Source organism: Bubalus kerabau, chromosome 7 (genome assembly GCF_029407905.1).
Source record: "Bubalus kerabau isolate K-KA32 ecotype Philippines breed swamp buffalo chromosome 7, PCC_UOA_SB_1v2, whole genome shotgun sequence".
NCBI classification, from domain to species: Eukaryota; Metazoa; Chordata; class Mammalia; order Artiodactyla; family Bovidae; genus Bubalus; species Bubalus kerabau.
The window spans coordinates 10,164,590-10,182,354 of record NC_073630.1 but is presented as its reverse complement, the minus strand read 5'-3'; the positions used below and the strand labels follow the sequence as shown (position 1 = coordinate 10,182,354).

Below are 17,765 nucleotides of genomic sequence, written 5' to 3'. Positions count from 1 at the left end.
TTATCCAGGGGATCTTCCCGATCCAGGGATCAAACCTGGGTCTTCCGCATCACAGGCAGATGCTTTACCCTCTGAGCCACCAGGGAACCCAGTGGAGTGTAAAACACATCCAGTCTTCACACTGACATCTGCACAAAGGTATCTGTCTCCCTTCATGAACTAAGAGCCTCTAAGAATGGGGAGCATGTCTCTCTCATCTGCATCAGGAATCCCACCACAATGCCCTACTCATGGCAGTATTCAACTGTTTGCTGAATAAATGAAGGAAGGCCAAGTCTGTGAGTTCATATCACAGAAATCTCAAAATAGAAAGAAACATTATAGGTCTTTTGATGCAACTATCTCGTCTGAAACAATGGGAGACTGCTCCACGATTATGTTGCTTGCACTGTATGTGATACTGTTCTGTCGCAACCAAGGTATATTAACCTTAGTGGTGAACTAGTCCAACCTCTTCATGAATGCAGAAATGGTTTTCTATTTTGGGTGATCTTTCCAAGTGCTGCAGAGTCCTGGATAAAGGTGCTTAATTAGGGATCCATTTTACTTCAGACTCCTAATTGGGCTATAGTTCTGCCAAAGTTAACATAATTAAATTTTCCATCTTCCCTTGAGAGAAAAGAGTGTATGTGAGAGAGAACTTGCAGCTAAGATACAGAATGTGGATTGTGACAGAGCCAGAGAGCAGGTGAGGGAGCTGACAGCATGGAGAGAATGAGTGGATATGGAGGGAAAGAGAATGAGAGCCACAGAAGCAGAAGGAAAGGCCAAATTGGGGAGGGACGGAAAAGCAAAGAGAGGAGAAATGAAAGTGGGGGAGAGAAAAGAACCAGAGACTTAGGAAGAAACAGACTGAGCGAAGAACAGATAATACTACCCCTAGATCAATCAGTACAGTAGAACAGGGAAATAAATTAATAAAAGCTATATATTAGGAAAGGCTATATTAAAAAAGGAAGTATATTTGAAGCATCTCTAAGTGCGAAGCCTAAGGATAGTAATAACAGTGCTGAAACAAAGAAGCAACAATCCTAGAAAGAATAAGAACATTCTAGAATCTACAGAAAAGGAAAAGCAATGCAACGAAACACAGAAGAAGAACCCACACAGCCCTTTCTGAGGGGGACAGTCACATTAGAAAAGGTGTTCTCATTTCTATACTTAAGTGTAAAATAATTGCAAATAATATGCTGCTCTTATTCTGATGTAACCGTCTCAGCAAATATTTTAATAATCTTCCTAAAGTCAGAGTTGAAAACATTCCCTCTAGGGGAGTCTGTGCATATACGTGTAAACATGTGTGCATACAGATAAACTGTTTTGACTATCTGTAACCTATGTTCCTACTATTTCACCCTATGTGGGGAACTCCTGAATACTATTGGAGTTTAACTTAATTTATATAAGCCACAGGGCTTCAGAGAATATATGAAAACAAGATATTTCTTCTGAAATTCTGAGTTCTTATAAAAATGTTTCAGTGTATTTTCTTTTTCCAAGTAACAATCTGAAGAATACCACCGTGTTAGTAATCCAGTCCTTTTGGGTTAATTCCTTAAAGGTGTTGCTTGCTGTATTCAAGTCCAAATGAATAGATATCATTTCTCCATCTATTCTGTGAAGGAAGATAAATGAAAGATAGATAAGTAAGTAAATGAAAAAAGAGGCTTCAAGATTAAGTATTTTATTATTTATCCAGATGAAAAGTTTATTCTAAAGCTTGCTTCATTTTAATAAAATTATTTTTTCTCACCTTTACAATAACATATGATTGTTTCTAAAATGCCAAAAAATATCAAGTCTGCATTAACAATATATATGCTATCAGACTTTACATCAGATACTGTCTTACCTTAAATGAGTAATCAATAAATATTTATTTTCCAGTAAATAAAAACAAACAAAAAAAAACAGCCAAAGATAAAAGGTAAAAGTTTTTCTTGTTTCCCAGTTTCATGAACCAGAAGCAGGAACCAAAAAAGGGGTCTCCAAGCAGTAAATTTGTAGTAATCCAATAGAAAATTACTAATGAAATGACTATCTTAACCCAAGAATTATACTGGATTGAATATATTACTAAAACAGACACATTCTTTGTGAAATAATATATTTAGTGTCTGAAAAGAGACAAATTCTTTTAAATAAATATTATACCAATATTTAGGAAAAGAAGTACAAAGTCATTCTTTCATATACTTAAAAATTCAAAGAAACCTAAGTATCCAGAAATAAAGAAACAAATAAATTAAGGTATGTCCTTCCCATGGAATACCTTGCAACCATTAAAATGATGTTATGGAGACATACTATTATAAAAATTGAATAAAATAGAAAGTGGACAAAACATTAAGTATAAAGAAATATATAAAACAATACCATTTTTTGTAAAAGAACACATTTGCATAGAAAAAGATATTTATACAAACTCTAGCTATTATGTGTAAGTGCTGAATTTTGGCTGATTTTCATTTTTGTTGTTCTTTCATGTCATTTTTTTTTTTACATTTTCTACAGCAAACATGTATGTGCTTTTGTAGGGGAAAAGGTAATTTTTTTAAATGAGATATTATTTTACCCTGAAACCATTTTATCATTTTTTAATAATTTTAATGAAAAATTTTTATAAACATTTTAAATAAAATTTTAATAAAATATAATTTTATAATTTTTCTTTATAATTTCTTTCACAATTTTTTAAATGAGACATAATTGACACATAACGTTATACTAGTTTCAGGTGTGTACAACATAGTGCATTGATATATGTAGAGCATGTACTGTGAAACAATCACTACACAGTTACAAATTTTTTCCTTGTGATGAGAATTTTTAAGATCTATTCTCTTAAGGAAGGAAGGAAGGAAAGTCACTTAGTCGTGTCCGACTCTTTGCAACCCCATGGACTATACAGTCCATGGAATTCTCAAGGCCAGAATACTGGAATGGGTAGCCTGTCCCATCTCCAGCGGATCTTCCCAACCCAGGGATCGAACCCAGGTCTCCCACATTGCAGGAGGATTCTTTACCAGCTGAGCCACAATTCTCTTTGCCAACTTTCAAATATACAATACAGTATTATTAATACTAATCATAGTAACCATGCTATCATTACAGAATACTTTTAACAAAATTTTAAATTTATAATATATATTACCTTTCCCTTAAAAAACTTCCAGTCAGACATGCAGGAGATGAAAATATCTCTCTTATTTCCCTATATTAGGAATAAGATCGTGGTTAAAACAAATCAGAATATGTCTCCTTATAGCAAGAGGCATAATAATTGTCCTTCAAACTCCTCCTGCTATCTCTGAGTTATTTGAATACTGCCATGTGCATCTGAAAGTCTATTTCATTTGTGAAATCTCAAAATTTCAGAGGCAAACAAAGAAATAAAAAGATACGTATTCAGAGAAGCAACAGGGGAAGAGAAGAAGGCTTGACCAAGGGTCAGTATTTTAAGACAAATAAAACACTCCCAACATACCCAGTTTCCAAGCCCTATTTATTTCTATTCTACTGAAGTGGAAACAAAATAGAGGGTGGGGGAGTATGCTCAGTTCCATCTTAGAAGTAACTGCACAAACAGTTCTTGACCATTTGTGCTCTGCAAGTCAAGATGCAGCTATTTGGTGTAACTACTTTCCAGAATTATAAAGCAATACCTAAAGTGTCTCTAAAAAGAAATGCTTGTAAAAATGAGTACAATCTTTAACGATGGTAGGAGTTCTATTATTTACAACAAGGTTGCCTAAGATGTTCAGCTGTGAGTAAGAGTTCAACACACAAGAGACCCAAAGTCAAGCAGGGTTGGGAAACTATACACTATATTTCCTGCTCAGAGTCACAATTACACAAACATATCAAAGGCCCAGAGAAGTCCTGCAATAAAGAGAGCTGCCCTCATGGAGCTTAAGTGCTAGTTGTGATGGTTAACTGTATGTATCAACTTGGCCAGAGAATTGATCAAACACCAATCTAGATGTTGCTGTGAAGGTATTTTTTTAGACAGCATTAACATTCAAATCAGCCGAGTTTGAATAAAGCAGATTACCCTCTATAACGGGGATGTGCCTTATCCAATCAGCTGTAAAGGTCTTAAGAGGAAGTGTTAAGGAAGAGGAAATTCTGCCTTCAGACAGCCTTGGGACTCAAGCTTAATATAATTCTTCCCTAGGTCTCCAACCTGCAGTCTTGCCTCACAGATTTTGCACTTGCCACCCCCTACAACTGAGTGTGTGTGTGCTCAGTCACTCAGTCGTGTCTAACTCTTTATGACCTCCAGGGCTATAGCCTGCCAGGCTCCTTGGTCCATACAATTTCCCAGGCAAGAATACTGGAATTTTTACTCCTTAAAAATCTCTCTCTACACACACACACCCTCTTACTGATTCTGTTTCTCTGAAGATCACCAAGTAGTAGACCACTGGGTGATGATTTAGTCACCAAGTTGTTTCCAACTCTTGTGACCCCACGGACTGTAGCCCACCAGGCTCCACTGTCCATGGGATTTCCCAGGCAAGAACACCGGAGTGAGTTGCCATTTCCTTTTCCAAGGGATCTTACTGACCCAGGGATCAAACTCTCATCTCCTAAATTGTATGATTCTTTACTGCTGAGCCCCTAGGAAGCCAAACAGACTACTAATGGACCACAAAATCTTACATCTTTGTACTGTGCAAAATCAACTGGGAAAACACTGATTTAAAGAGCTATATGAGCAGACAGACACTTAGGTTGCACCTTTTTGTATTTTGCCATCGTTTAGTCCCCACATCAGCAATCCATCTCTTTACAGTGCCTTCATTCAAGGTAGGAATTTTCCTCCTCAGATTCACATAGGAATTCTGTAAACAAAATAGCAGAATATAGTAATCTAGATACAAATGAAATAGGTCTTCAACTTTTAGGCACCTTCTAAGGATAGAGCATAATACTAAGTATGGATAATATAGCTCTGGAAAATCATAAAGAGTCTACCAAGGAACAATTAATCATTAGCCTGGTTGCCAGTTTCTTGACCAAGGATGTTTAGATCCAAAGTAAACTTCTCTGAATGCCCCAACACTGAACTTTATATGGATATGACCAGATTAAATTGAACATCAGTGAGTTTGGGGAGATCCTGAAAGGACTGGGTACAGAAGTAGCAAGAACTCAATTTGCCTTGGTGAAGTAGGATGTGGAAATTATGGACTGATTATTCATAAGACTATGAACCTCGGGTCTTTATTAATACTGGCTGGCAAAGTCACTTCAAAATGTTAGCGCATTAGCTTCTTAAAACCCTAACCAAAATGCCATTTGCAAGGAGCCTCCTGAAAGGTAAGTAGAATTTAGGGAAATTACACTTATTTGACACACAGTATGGGAAAAATCTGCCGATTCTTGTTGAGTAAAGATGCATGCGGTTTCAACAATAAAGGGTCAATAACGTCTAGCCATTCCCCAACATGAGCCTAGGAACCTCATGATTTTGGAATTCACCAAATCTAGATTCTGGAAATTTTTGTTTTACTTAGATACCAAGTTATAAAACTTCTAGTCTCTAGTCTCCTAAGGTAATACAAGTAACAACAAAAATAAACAAATGGGACCTAATCCAACTTACAAGCTTTTGCACAGCAAAGGTAATCATAAAAATGGAAAAGACAACCTATGGAATGGGAGAAAATATCTGCAGACAACATGACTGACATGGGCTTAACCTGCAAAGTATACAAAGAGCTCGGCAACTCAACAATGAAAAAACAACCAACCAAATGAGGAAATGGGCAGAGGACCTTAATAGAAATTTCTCTAATGAAGACATACAGATGGCCAGTAGGCACATGAAGACGCTGAACATCACACATATTAGAGAAACGCCAATCAAAACTACAATGAGGTACCACTTCACACTGGTAAGAATGGTCATTATTAAACAGTCTACAAATAACAAATGCTGGAGATGATGTGGAGAAAAGGGAACCATCCTATACTGTTGGTAGGAATGTAAGTTGGTGCAGCCACTATGGAAAACAGAATGGAGGACCCTCAGAAAAGTAAAAATAGAATTACTATATGACACAGCAATCCCACTCAAAAAGCTACATGTACCCCCATGGTCACAGGAGCATTATTCACCATAGCCAAACATGGAAACCACCTAAATGTCTGCCAACAGAAGAATGGATAAAGAAGATGTGACACATTTATACAATGGAATATCACTCAGCCATAAAAAGAACAAAAATCATGCCATTTGTAGCAACATGGAAGGCAACTAGAGATTATCATACTAAGTGAAGTAAGTCAGGAAAAGTACCACATGATACCACTTATATGTAAAATCTAAAATATGGCAAAAATGAACCTACCTACAAAAGAGAAACAGATTCACAGACACAGAGAATAGACTTGTGGTTGCTAAGGAGGAGGCCAAGAGAGAAAGAGGGGTGGACTGGGAATTTGGGGTTTGTAAATGCAAACTATCACATTAACATGCATAAAAAACAAGGTCCTACTGCATAACACAGGCAACCGTATCCAGTCTCCTGGGATAAACCACCATGGAAAAGAATAGTAAAAGAATGTATATACATGTGAAACTGAAGTCATTCTGCTGTACAGCCAAGATTGGCACAATATTATAAATCAACTATACTTCAATTAAAAAAAAAAAACTTCTAGAGATCTTTTTTTACCTCTTTTTCCATCCAAATCAAAATGCTTTGATTCCCTCCAGCAACCATTATTAACTCCTTTACTGAGGTGCTGCTTTCTGAAAGGAATTTACAAAAAATAAGAGCTTAGAAACTCATGTGATACAAACATACACACTCAAGTAACTTTAGATCCTTCTTAAACAGAGTCCTTTTATCTTTCTGACAGACGAAGACTCAGTACACTTCCCACTCACAAAGCAAAAATACCTATCTACTTCAGGGTGAAGTCTAGTTGGCAAACAGGTGATTCGGAAGGCTGACAACGTGGTATCAGTTTAATATACATGGTTACTATAAATGCTTATATATTCAACACAGTCAAACAAATACTTGATTAGTTAATTGTTCCCTGGTTTAATTTAGCACCTATTACTAAAAACCACATTCTAGGAACTTCCCTGGAAGTCCAGTCATTAGGACTCCATGTTTCCACTGCAGGGAGCACGGGTTCGATCCCGGGTCAGGGAACTAAGATCGTACAAGTCACCTGGTGCAGCCAAAAACAAACAAACAAAAAGCCATTTCTACAACTCAAGATTTAATCAGTGACTACTGGCTCTGAAGAATGTTAACAGTACTTCAAAGGCCTATGTACGTGGTTATAAGAAATTAGATACAAGATACAAACTGCTTACGGAAATAACCCTATCGTTCATTTCCCCAGAAGAACTGAGAGAACTTTAGTACTTTAGGTCACCACTAAGCTTTCAGAAACAAGTGACCCAAGTGCTCCAAGGCACTTCTATAGTGAAACCTTTCAGAGTTAAGCCTCTGAAGTTACACAGTGCAAACACAGTTCAAGTCCAGCCCAAACTGCTTACAGGCTAACCCTTCACTTTCCAAGTCTCTGTGCCCTCCAGTAAGATGGGACTGAAAGCTTACATCTCCTGATGCTGCTTAAGGACAGGTAAGAAGACACAAGCAAGTTAAGTACAGTTACACTGCCTGGTGTATGTCAGCTGCTCATCATTCTGAGGGTTTTTTATGATTAGGAGTCAGTTTAGTCAGGTAAGAAAACCAATCATCATGGAAATGATAGGTCCCTTGAAGACTGGAATCAGAGACTGCATAGGCCTCTGAACCCATATAGTTTTGTTTGTTTTTTTTTTAATGTTCTATCATTCTAAGTTCACATTAAACTTAACCTGAAGGGCTTAGAAAACTAATGGCTATTCTGACTTGATAAATTAGATATGGTATGTTAAGTTATTTACAAGTAAACATGAAATCAGTAAAACTCCATTCATAGTCATACATTTTTATTGATACATTACACACTTAGGAAAATTAGGTTTTCAACAAAGGCATTTATGCCAAATCCTGTGCTCCTACAGAATTTACCAGATTTGAGTTCTTCACCTGATGGCAATTTCATGGGACGTGGTATCAGCTGATTACGTGTCCTACCATTTCCCAGTTGTCCTTCTTTTCCAGAACCAAAAGAAAAGACCTTTCCCGTATCAGAAACATAGGCAAGTGTGTGCTGCCTATTAAACAAAAGCACATACAGTCAATTCTCAATTCTCCATAATGATCAGAATATGCAGCAATCTGGTAAAACTTCAGAATAGAAATTATGCTACCCAGTAAGTGAAACTAGTAAACAAACTCCAAGTGGATGAAATTAGCCATGTGGAAACTAAGAAATCACTAATGTGTAGCTGAGGTGATTTTGGAACCCCAAAGTCCACTGAAAGCCATGATACTGCATCCTGGCAAAGGATTTCCCTTGGTCAGAACAGGCACCACCTCTAGCATTCTACTCCTTTTTTAGGCCTTGGCTTGAGTCACCACCTCCTGGAAGCCATCTCTGAGCTCCTCCCCTTCCCCATCCTAGAAGATGGAATCAGGTGATCCTGAGCTCCAACTCTACTTCCCAAAGACCTTTAATTATGCTGATTTTCTTACCAATCTGATTAATGACCTCTCCTATTATACAGATGTATAAGGAAAGAATTTGGCCTTGCTCAGAGCTCTGGCCTTTATTCTCACCTCTAAGGAGGTGATGTCTAACCTCTTAGAATTTCCCAAGTGATAGGAGTGTCTCTGTTATTCATGGCAGGCCCCTTGACCACACCTAATAGTTTATCAAAGTGGCTCATAGAGGCCCCTCCAGCTATAGGTAAGCTGAACCTCTGCGTACACAGAGGCTGGAGTCTGAGTTCAGTCACATGGGCAATAATTCAATCAATCATGATTAAGCAATCAAAGTCTGGACTTGGGTGAACTTCCCTGATTGACAATATTCTTCACAGTCATGTATCAGGCTGGGAGGAGGTAACACTGTCCATGCCTCCAAGGGGAGTGGACATCAGAAGCTCCTCATTTGGACCTCTTTTAGACTCTGTCCTATGCAGCTCTTCCTTTAACTCTATTGATAATTTGTATCCTCCTCTTAAAATTGACCAACAGTATAATAGCTTTCAGTGAGCCTTGTGTCTTTCCAGTAAACTCGCCTGTGTTAGTAGGGGTGCTGCTCTGGTTTGCATTAAGACATGTCTTAAGGTGAGGATTCCTCCTGTAACACATGCTACTCAGAGGAGTGTGTGTCATGAAAAATCCAAAGTGGTGACAAAGTTTCTTTGGTTAACACAGAGAGAGTGAGGATATCAATAAGTAATCCTTTCTAACTCGTTTGTTCATTTTTTCCAAATAAATAATTTTTTAAAAGATAAAGTGCATTTGAATGTTTACAAAGGTATTTCACTGAAGGACCAACAGAAAGTATATTTACACATTTAAAAAATCAATTAAAATAAATATGTATACTAAAATAAAGATTATGATTGTCTAACAGTGTGAATTAAGCATTTTCACCTGTCTGAAAATGTTTGATAATTTTAACTCAAAGAAACTGAAATTTTATTAAACTACCTATCTAAATTTATTATATTTATCTTATCAATTTTTATTGATACTTTACAACTTACCGTCCACATGCTATCTGGGTCACTCTATTTCCAAAAAGCCCAGTTACCAAACGGGGTCTTAACTCATTCTTTGTTGAATTGTGACCAAGTTGCCCGTACTTTCCATCACCAAAAGTAAACACCAGTCCACTCTAAGAAAGGGAATTTCTTATCAGAAATTAGAGAATATGACACAGAAGTAACACTCACTTCTGTAAAGTGTCAGTGAAGGCATCAGTGAAAAATCAATAAAATCACCATCAGAACAAAGCCCCCCAATTATCAGGACAGTCCTGCATGGGGAAACAGTGACCTTGCTTCCCCAGGAAACACCAGCTGCCCGTATCTCCATGTTCTAGTGCTCTCTCCACTACAAAGTGCTCTTCTGGAACTGCAGTCAAAGAGACAAGGGTACACTAACCTTTGTGAGCAGCGCAGTGTGACAGCCACCACAAGCAATAAATTCAACTTTCTGATCATCCAGTGCTTCAATACAGGAAGGAGAATCTTTATCTACACAAGGAAAAGAAGAGTTCAAGTAACCACAAGGAAACATTGAATTTCATAATGCAGTTCCACGCTACTGATAAAACACCCAGATTACTTCCTCTAGGCCCATCACAGTAGCTCCCAACACACTCTGACAAGAAAGGCTCTATGCTGGTAGATTTAGGTCTGAAACCGGAACAGGGGTGGTGGTCAAAGGGCCACACTTGGGGATACTCACCTGTGAAGTGTCACTTTCACTTCCCAGAGCCCCTTCTTCTCTTTTTAAACCTGACTTGATTAGCTTTCATTGCAGCATATCTGGTATTTCCAATTCCAGTCTAGCATTATTACCCTTCTAATGAACCTAAAGCTTCTTATTTTTCTTTCAAATTCTCTAGTGGAGAGAATTGCCTTACACTACCTCTTCTCTCTATCACGATTACTTCCTTATCCCAAAGAGATTCAGCAAAAGTAAGTTCAGCAGTCCTTTATTCCTTTTCCTCCTGTGAAATGACTTATGGGTTCTCCTGAGTAACTAGCATGGGGACATGTGAGGCAGAAATGCAGTATCTGACCAGTAACCCTAGGCGGAATGTGTATATTACCACGGCTGATAAAGCATCGGAGTTTGCCACACCTGAAATCTCTAACAAGGGGTTTGGGGTCATCAGAAATATTGACTTTTTCTTTGGGGAGGTAGCTCAGTAATGCGAATTACATGTTTATGTGTGTCTACACACATGTAATTAAAACCTTAAAGCATAAGATCAGAATAGGTGTTTCTAACTAGAATTTTACTATCCTTTTGCCATGTTGTATTAATAGATATTTAAAGTCCACAGGTACCTTAAAGGTCATTTCATCCGAACTCATCATTTTACAGAAAAAGAAAATGAGACATGGAGAAAAATGAAGTGACTTGGGTAGGCGAAATTAGTTAATGTGGAAGTGGGAATCACAGCCCAGATATTTTGATCTCTTGTCCAATGCTCTTTCCCTTTTTCCCACTTGACCCAGACACTCATCTCAATTACAGCCATGACCTGCACACTGCGTGTGTTGTTTAGACCGCTTCTACACTGAACACAGAAAGATAACCAGGCAAATCAGTGCTAATGAAAGCGGGAATCTGAACCATTTTTGGTTCAGATTACATTCCAATTATATTCATTTCTCTTATATGTCAAATATATGTTTATAATATGAAATTTTAAAATATATTTCCATACTGTAGGTGTGGCCCAGGCCCAGCTGTCCACAATCATTTCTTCCCCAAGAGTAAACATTTCCGGACATGGATAAGGCCATGCTGTGGGCTTCTCCTGCAGAAATCTGAACCAAGGGGACTCCTGAGAGGTTCTCCACAATCTCCGGTGTAGAAGTTGAGGCAAATATTCTTCCAACTCCAAGCTGGCCATCTAAGTTCTGTCCCCAAGCAAAAAGCTCACCACCTTGACATTAACAGAGAAAATGCTGTCTTAGTAAGTTTAAAATGCAGCAGACATCACCCTAGGACATTATATTCTATCCATACTACACCATTACAATCTCGTCCATTCAAACTGACAGGACTGCTCAGATCTCAAGACTCAGTCAGAAAAACTAGAAGAAACTTCTCTTCAGCAGTAAAAGTTACAGTTCCTTATCTCCTACCTCAAAGGGTAGTATTAAGAACTGGATGTCTGTGTTCGCCCAAAACTCGTATGCTGAAATCCTATCCTTCAGTGTGATAGTATTAGGAAGTGGCCTTTGGGGTGGTGACTAAAATTGGATGAGATCATGATAGGGGGAGCGCTCATGAATGGGATTAATGCCCTTATAAAAGGGTCCCCAGAGAGCTCTCTTGTCCTTTTCACTTGTAAGAAGACTGGCCCTCACTAGATACCAAATCTGCTAAAACTCTGAACTGGACTTCAAATTTCTGCTGTTTAAATCACCTACTCTATTTTTATTACAGCGACCCAAACAGACAAAGAATAAAGCTATTGGAATATATTATAATCAAATTCAAGAAATACTTATTTTTAAAAACTCACAGGATGGGCCTATGAAAGACAGAAATACTCTACTTTTGAAAACTAAAAACTCCAAACTTTACCTTTCTTTCTCTCCCTCTCCATGTGCCCAAAGATGCTAAATAAATAATGTAAACATACATTTGAAACTGCAGTACAGTATCATGAAGAGTGAGCATCTTCTTCCATGAATTAAATATATGGAACATATTTTTATTTATCTATTTTAAAAAATTTTATTGGAGTATAGTTGATTCACAATGTGGTGTCAGTTTCAGTTGTACAGCAAAGTGAATACACATATTGGAACATATTTTTAAAGAAAAGTTCTTAGATCTTATCTAACAGAGATGACAGTACCTAATAGAGGCTGAAAAAATATATCAGAGACTTAAATTTTAGTGAGTACTAGTCTGCAAGATACTATGCAAGAACAGGTGAGAGGTAGAGATTTTCCTTCAAACCTAACTACCAAGTGCCTATCAGTCAGCAGGAAATACCAAAATGAGAAGGATGAGTAGTTCCCTTTCTTGCTTTCCCAACTTTCATCCTTCCTACATTGTATTGTGACTTACCAGTAATAAACCCTGAACAATCCCTTCCCCCCACATCCATACATCATTGGCTTCTTGAAGGCACATGTATCTGTTTCATCTTCACAACCTGAACATGTACTCAAAATGAAAGAGTTGTTCATAAATGGATGATGTCAAACAACCAGCTTTTTCCAATACAAATTAACACTTAAACCTTAACAGAGCCTTCAGTATAAGTCAAATACATGATCACTTACTTCCCTTGAATTTCAGCTTTCATTCTAAAAGTTTGTATCTGTCCTATGTATGTAAAAAATTTCCTTGATCCTGAATTCCACTATTCCTTATCACCTGCCTGTCTTAATTAGGTCAAGTGGCTTCATGAAATAATTCAAATTCACTACTTCCCTTTCCTACCATTATGGCATCTGATAAGAAATGTTAAGTAATACAGGGTTGAGGAGAATCCCCAAATTCAAAAGTTAATGTTAAAACATGTCAAAGGCCAGCAAACTGGCCATAAAAGCAGACCCAAGGGATTCTGAGCTTCTATCATGGGAGCTGGAAGAACCCTAGGAAAAGAGAAGAAAGTTCTGGAAAAGGTTGGACCATTCCTAGTCTTGCTTCCAGAGAGAACGATTTTAATTATTTAGAATATTTTCATTGTTTCATATTTGAAAAATAGAAAACAGAACTGCTGAAATAAATCTCTAGGCCCAAGATGGCACCCAGATGCCATGTCACCAAACCGAACTTTCACACTCTGAATGCTCAGCCTGACCAGAAACACAGTATATCCAGTCAGCCAATCCCCAAACACCAAGTTTACTCTGGGCTCTATACTTATTTCCTTGATCAGATATGCAACCACAGTCAATCATGCCCTGTTTCCATATTGAAGCTTCTGACACTCTACAAAACTTGCCCTTGCTCAAAATCCCTTGGGAAGAGAATTCCATTGCTTATGAGCTCCTAAACGCTTTCAATCAATAGGCTCTTTTCCCTTAAAGAAAGAACATCAAACTCATTACCAAATTACTTTAGTTTTTTCATTTGAAAGAATAAAATGTAGGAAAAGTAATTATGAAAACTGGAAGATTTTACAGGTCCAAGAATTCTGATTTTGTATCTCTTTTAGTAGTGTTCTAGACCGTACCACATTCAAAACCATATTTCGGTCCTGGTACCAAATGAAGCACATACATTCTCTTAGTTCTATATACACATAGATTTACCCCCCTTTGAAAAAACAATATTTAGAAAAGTACCTTTTGAGAGTGCAAGAGAATGATAATCTCCACATGTGATCTGAATTATATTTTTTTCTTGTAAAATGCACTGAAACCTGATGAAAGGAAATATATTTTATATTGATCACAAATAAGTCACAACAGTTAAGAATTATTAACTGTATTTAATTAGGATTGAAGCTCAAAAAAGTTAACTTCACATTCAGCACATCTAAAATTATTATAATAATAATATGCTTTAATTAGTGGTTTAAAAGGAAAATAATGTTCATTCTAAAATTGTGGTAGGATGATTCTAAGACTCTTTTACAAACCATAATTTTATGATGCAGGAATAATACAAGATGAAAATAAGTTCTAATTCACAAGATCTACTAGGAAAAAGTCTCACAAATCATTCCATAATTCACTTTTCTCCGGGGTTGAAAACTACTTTGGGGTTAAATGAGTTTATTAGTATGTAAGTCCAATTTGGGGATACGTGGACTAACCAATCATTTCCTTTAAGTGCCAAATCAACATGGTACATGCCCTGGGAGATACAAATTGATTTACAGTTCACTAGTCAGTTCAGAATTCGTCATTTACTTAAGATACCACCATATAAAGCAAGGATTGTATAAAGTAACATTTTCCTACAAAAATTATGATGCTTTTTGAGTGAAATTTACATCATTTTTAATAAAAAGAAAAAAAAACTTTCCTACCTTGCATGTTCTATGCTATACTTGTACTCAAATGGTTTTCCATCTGAGGATAGAACCAGCATGTGCTCTTCTCCTTGGTCCATGGAATGTATCTTCATTTTTTTCCCTAACTTAATGCACTCTGCAGAGCAAATCCAACAGGAACTATCATCACTCACTGTGACCCACTACTACTATTCACTTAATTATAATGCACTTAAAACACCTGGAAAAAAATGTCAACTACACAACTCAACATGAACGTCTCTTTTAAGAAAATTCAAATGCACCAAGCAGACAAAATAGCAACGACTACTGTCTTGACAACAGATTTTTTTTTGTAATTTGGGAAAGCATGGATTTATACTGTTTTAAATGGAATATATCTTTTCAATTAAAATAGCTAACTAAATATTTGCTTTTAGATTCCTGTTTAATAAGTTCAAGGAGAGAAACTAAATTTGAAGTGCTAGAAATGAAAAAGTCTGTAAGAAACTATAATTTAATTTTTGGAGAACATACTTCATTTTAAGAGTAAATGAGGAATTGGGTTTGGGGGACAATTTTTTAAAAGGATGCTATTAAAAGAAATTGTACTGTCAGTGCATATTTAGCACTTTCTCAAAGTTAAAGATTTAAAACTGTCCACTAAACCCTTTACTTTTATCTCATTTAATTTGTTCACAAAAAGTAGGTAGAGTTGGGACCTTGTTTCAGTTTTCAGTTCTAATGAAATAAATCTATTTATGCGAAAGATCAAAGCACAAACCACTTCATAATACAAATTCTAAAGAGAACCAAACCAGTCTGGTAATAAAGAATGGCCCAATAGACTAAAGCTTTTTTAGAGACTCAGCATTTCAAATCAGTTGAAAAAAAGGAGGGTTTATTCAAAAAAAGGTACTGGGACACGGCTAGCCATTTTGGAGAAAAAAAATAAATCAATCCATATTCCCCCCACCTCACTCCTTAAGTCAAAATAATTGCTAAGTGTATTTAAAATGTTAGGTTTAAAAGCAAAATCTTAAAATTAGTAAAAAGATGAGCACATTAAAAAAAATTCGGATTGAGAATAGCTTTCTAACATAACACGAAATGCCTAAGTCTCCTTAAATGAAAAGACTGATGTAGTAAACTATAAAATAACATTAGCAAACGGCAAGTCGGGTAAAATTTTACTGCGTATTTGACCGACAAACGGCTAGTCTTACTCAATACACAAAAACTCTTCCAAATAAACAGGAAAAAGATAAACAACTCATCTTTTTTTTTTTTTAAGCGAGGCAAAGCTGTCAATGAACTGGCAGTTCACACACCCCCCAAAAACCTCAAATAACCTACAGAAAAAAGGTTCTCGACTTCCCTCAAGTTAAAAGCAAAACGAACAAAAGTAAAATATCATTTTCTTCACGCAATAGATGGGCAAACTTTTCAAAATTAAATGTGTGGTCATTTACAACCCCCTCCACCTGTAAAATCCGGAGTCAGGGTCACCAGAGCTAATAAATCTCTACAGAAATTACCAAAGTGCAACTGAAAGCCCTCTTTAAATTGCTTGCACACGTAAGACATTATCAGTGAGAACAAGAAAACCCAAACAAGGTTCTCCAAAGACTCACAAAATCAGAGCCGGTATGTTCTAAAAGGCGTAAGTGAAAAACACACTTTGAATAGAAACCAAAGATAGAGGCAGACTGGCCGAAACGCTGCCGGGAGACTCCCTCCATGAGGCGGCGGGCGGAGCGGACCTTGTGTTTCTCGCCACCGTCCGGCCCCAACTCCGCGCCCGCGAGGAACAAGGCTGGAGAACTCAGGGGTGCCAAACGCGAAAACACCCCCGGCCGGGCGCACTTCCACGGCCCGCGCGGGCCGCTGCGCCGTCGGGTCCCTCCTCTGAGTCTCTCACGGTCAAAGAAGGACCGCACACCCACAAGTCGGGCCGCTCTAGAGAGAAGCGTCCGAGCGGGCCCCGGCCAGGACGCCCACCGCACTCACACCCCCAGTCCGCGGAGGGGATGGCCGAGAGGGCGGGCGCGGCCTCACTCACTCGGCTTCCTGGCGCCGTCGCTCCCCGCCGGCAGCTGGTGGACTTCGACGCCCGCCCCGCCGCGCTCCAGCACCGCCAGGCGCCGGCGCGTGCAGCACATCTGGCGTGTCGCCTCGGGCCTCTTGGATAGCGCGCTGCGGAGCCCGGCGGCGCTGGGGAAGAGCCAGAGCATCGCTCCCCAAGACACCGCGGGCGCTGTCGCGGAGGGCCGGGCCGCGGGGGGTCGGGACTCGGGGACCCGCCCGGGTACCGGGCGTGCGCCGCCCCGCGACCTCCTCCGTGGCCTCCCCTCCATCACCAATTTTCCGAGCTCCTCAGCCGTGTCTCAGCTGTCCGAACCTTCGAAGGAGACCGAGCTGAGGCGAGGAAAAGAGGCTGCCAGGGCCTGAAGGCGCCCACTGCCCCCGGGCGTCGTGGTGTGGAGGCGCAGCGAGCGGAACGCAAACCGACGTCTAGGAGCCGCAGGCTCCCTACCCCGCCCAAACGCTGGGTCCCGACGTGCTGTTTGGGGGCGGAGCCGGCAGTTTCTGAGAGAAACGAAACTGATTGTTGTTGTTTTTTTAAGGGAGCGGAATCGAAAAGAGAAAGGGAAACTCCATGATTTTAAGACTGGCTTGGACGGTGGCCAGAGTAAACAAGGCTGTGAAGAGGTGGGAGGCGGGGCTGAGAAGATGTCCTCAGGCAGGCAGTGGCCACCTGAACTGGACCAGGTGGCCTTCGAAGAAGTACTGCAAATTCCACTAGGAGGAGCCTTGGCACCGGCGGACTTGCAGAATTTCCAGAAACTACTGTGACGAGGAAAGCTGAAGTTTGCTAAGCACTCTGCTCCAGGCTTGGCCACAGCATCATGGTAAAGCTGAAGAGAGCTAGCCCATCCCACGGCCCACACGACGGTGCCTGCAGCCACTGCTGTCGATATAGTTTTGCTTTTTCTAGAGTTTCTTACGAATGGAATCAGATTCGTGCAGTCTTTCGTCTGACTTTTTTCACTTAGCATAAAGTTTTAAGATTCAGCCTGTAGTGTTTCATCAGTAGTTCTCTCTGTTATTGTTGAATGGTAGTCTATTATATGGATACACTACAAATTTCTTGATCCATTTACCTATAGGCAGGCATTTTAGTCCTT

The 17,765-nt window shown here is 38.8% G+C and overlaps 1 protein-coding gene across 6 annotated transcripts in view; it reads right to left on the bottom strand.

Moving 5' to 3' along the window:
- HERC5 (HECT and RLD domain containing E3 ubiquitin protein ligase 5) overlaps nucleotides 1–17,124 on the bottom strand; it is a 46,548-nt gene extending 29,424 nt beyond the window's left edge. For 2 of the 6 annotated variants that reach the window (XM_055587598.1, XM_055587601.1), the window contains exons 1-11: nucleotides 16,640–17,119; nucleotides 14,614–14,734; nucleotides 13,925–14,001; nucleotides 11,335–11,556; nucleotides 10,038–10,129; nucleotides 9,638–9,768; nucleotides 8,049–8,194; nucleotides 6,687–6,763; nucleotides 4,744–4,847; nucleotides 3,155–3,214; nucleotides 1,522–1,615 (exon numbers count right to left, since the gene is read on the bottom strand). In XM_055587598.1, the coding sequence (XP_055443573.1) occupies nucleotides 1,522–1,615; nucleotides 3,155–3,214; nucleotides 4,744–4,847; nucleotides 6,687–6,763; nucleotides 8,049–8,194; nucleotides 9,638–9,768; nucleotides 10,038–10,129; nucleotides 11,335–11,556; nucleotides 13,925–14,001; nucleotides 14,614–14,734; nucleotides 16,640–16,934 (1,419 nt within the window). In that variant the 5' untranslated portion in view covers nucleotides 16,935–17,119. Of the gene's footprint in view, nucleotides 1–1,521; nucleotides 1,616–3,154; nucleotides 3,215–4,743; nucleotides 4,848–6,686; nucleotides 6,764–8,048; nucleotides 8,195–9,637; nucleotides 9,769–10,037; nucleotides 10,130–11,334; nucleotides 11,557–13,924; nucleotides 14,002–14,613; nucleotides 14,735–16,211; nucleotides 16,481–16,639 lie in introns of those variants that run through there. The other 4 variants (XR_008716722.1, XM_055587599.1, XM_055587602.1 and 1 more) reach the window with 4 other exon arrangements.
- Between the last annotated feature and the right edge of the window lie 641 nt (nucleotides 17,125–17,765).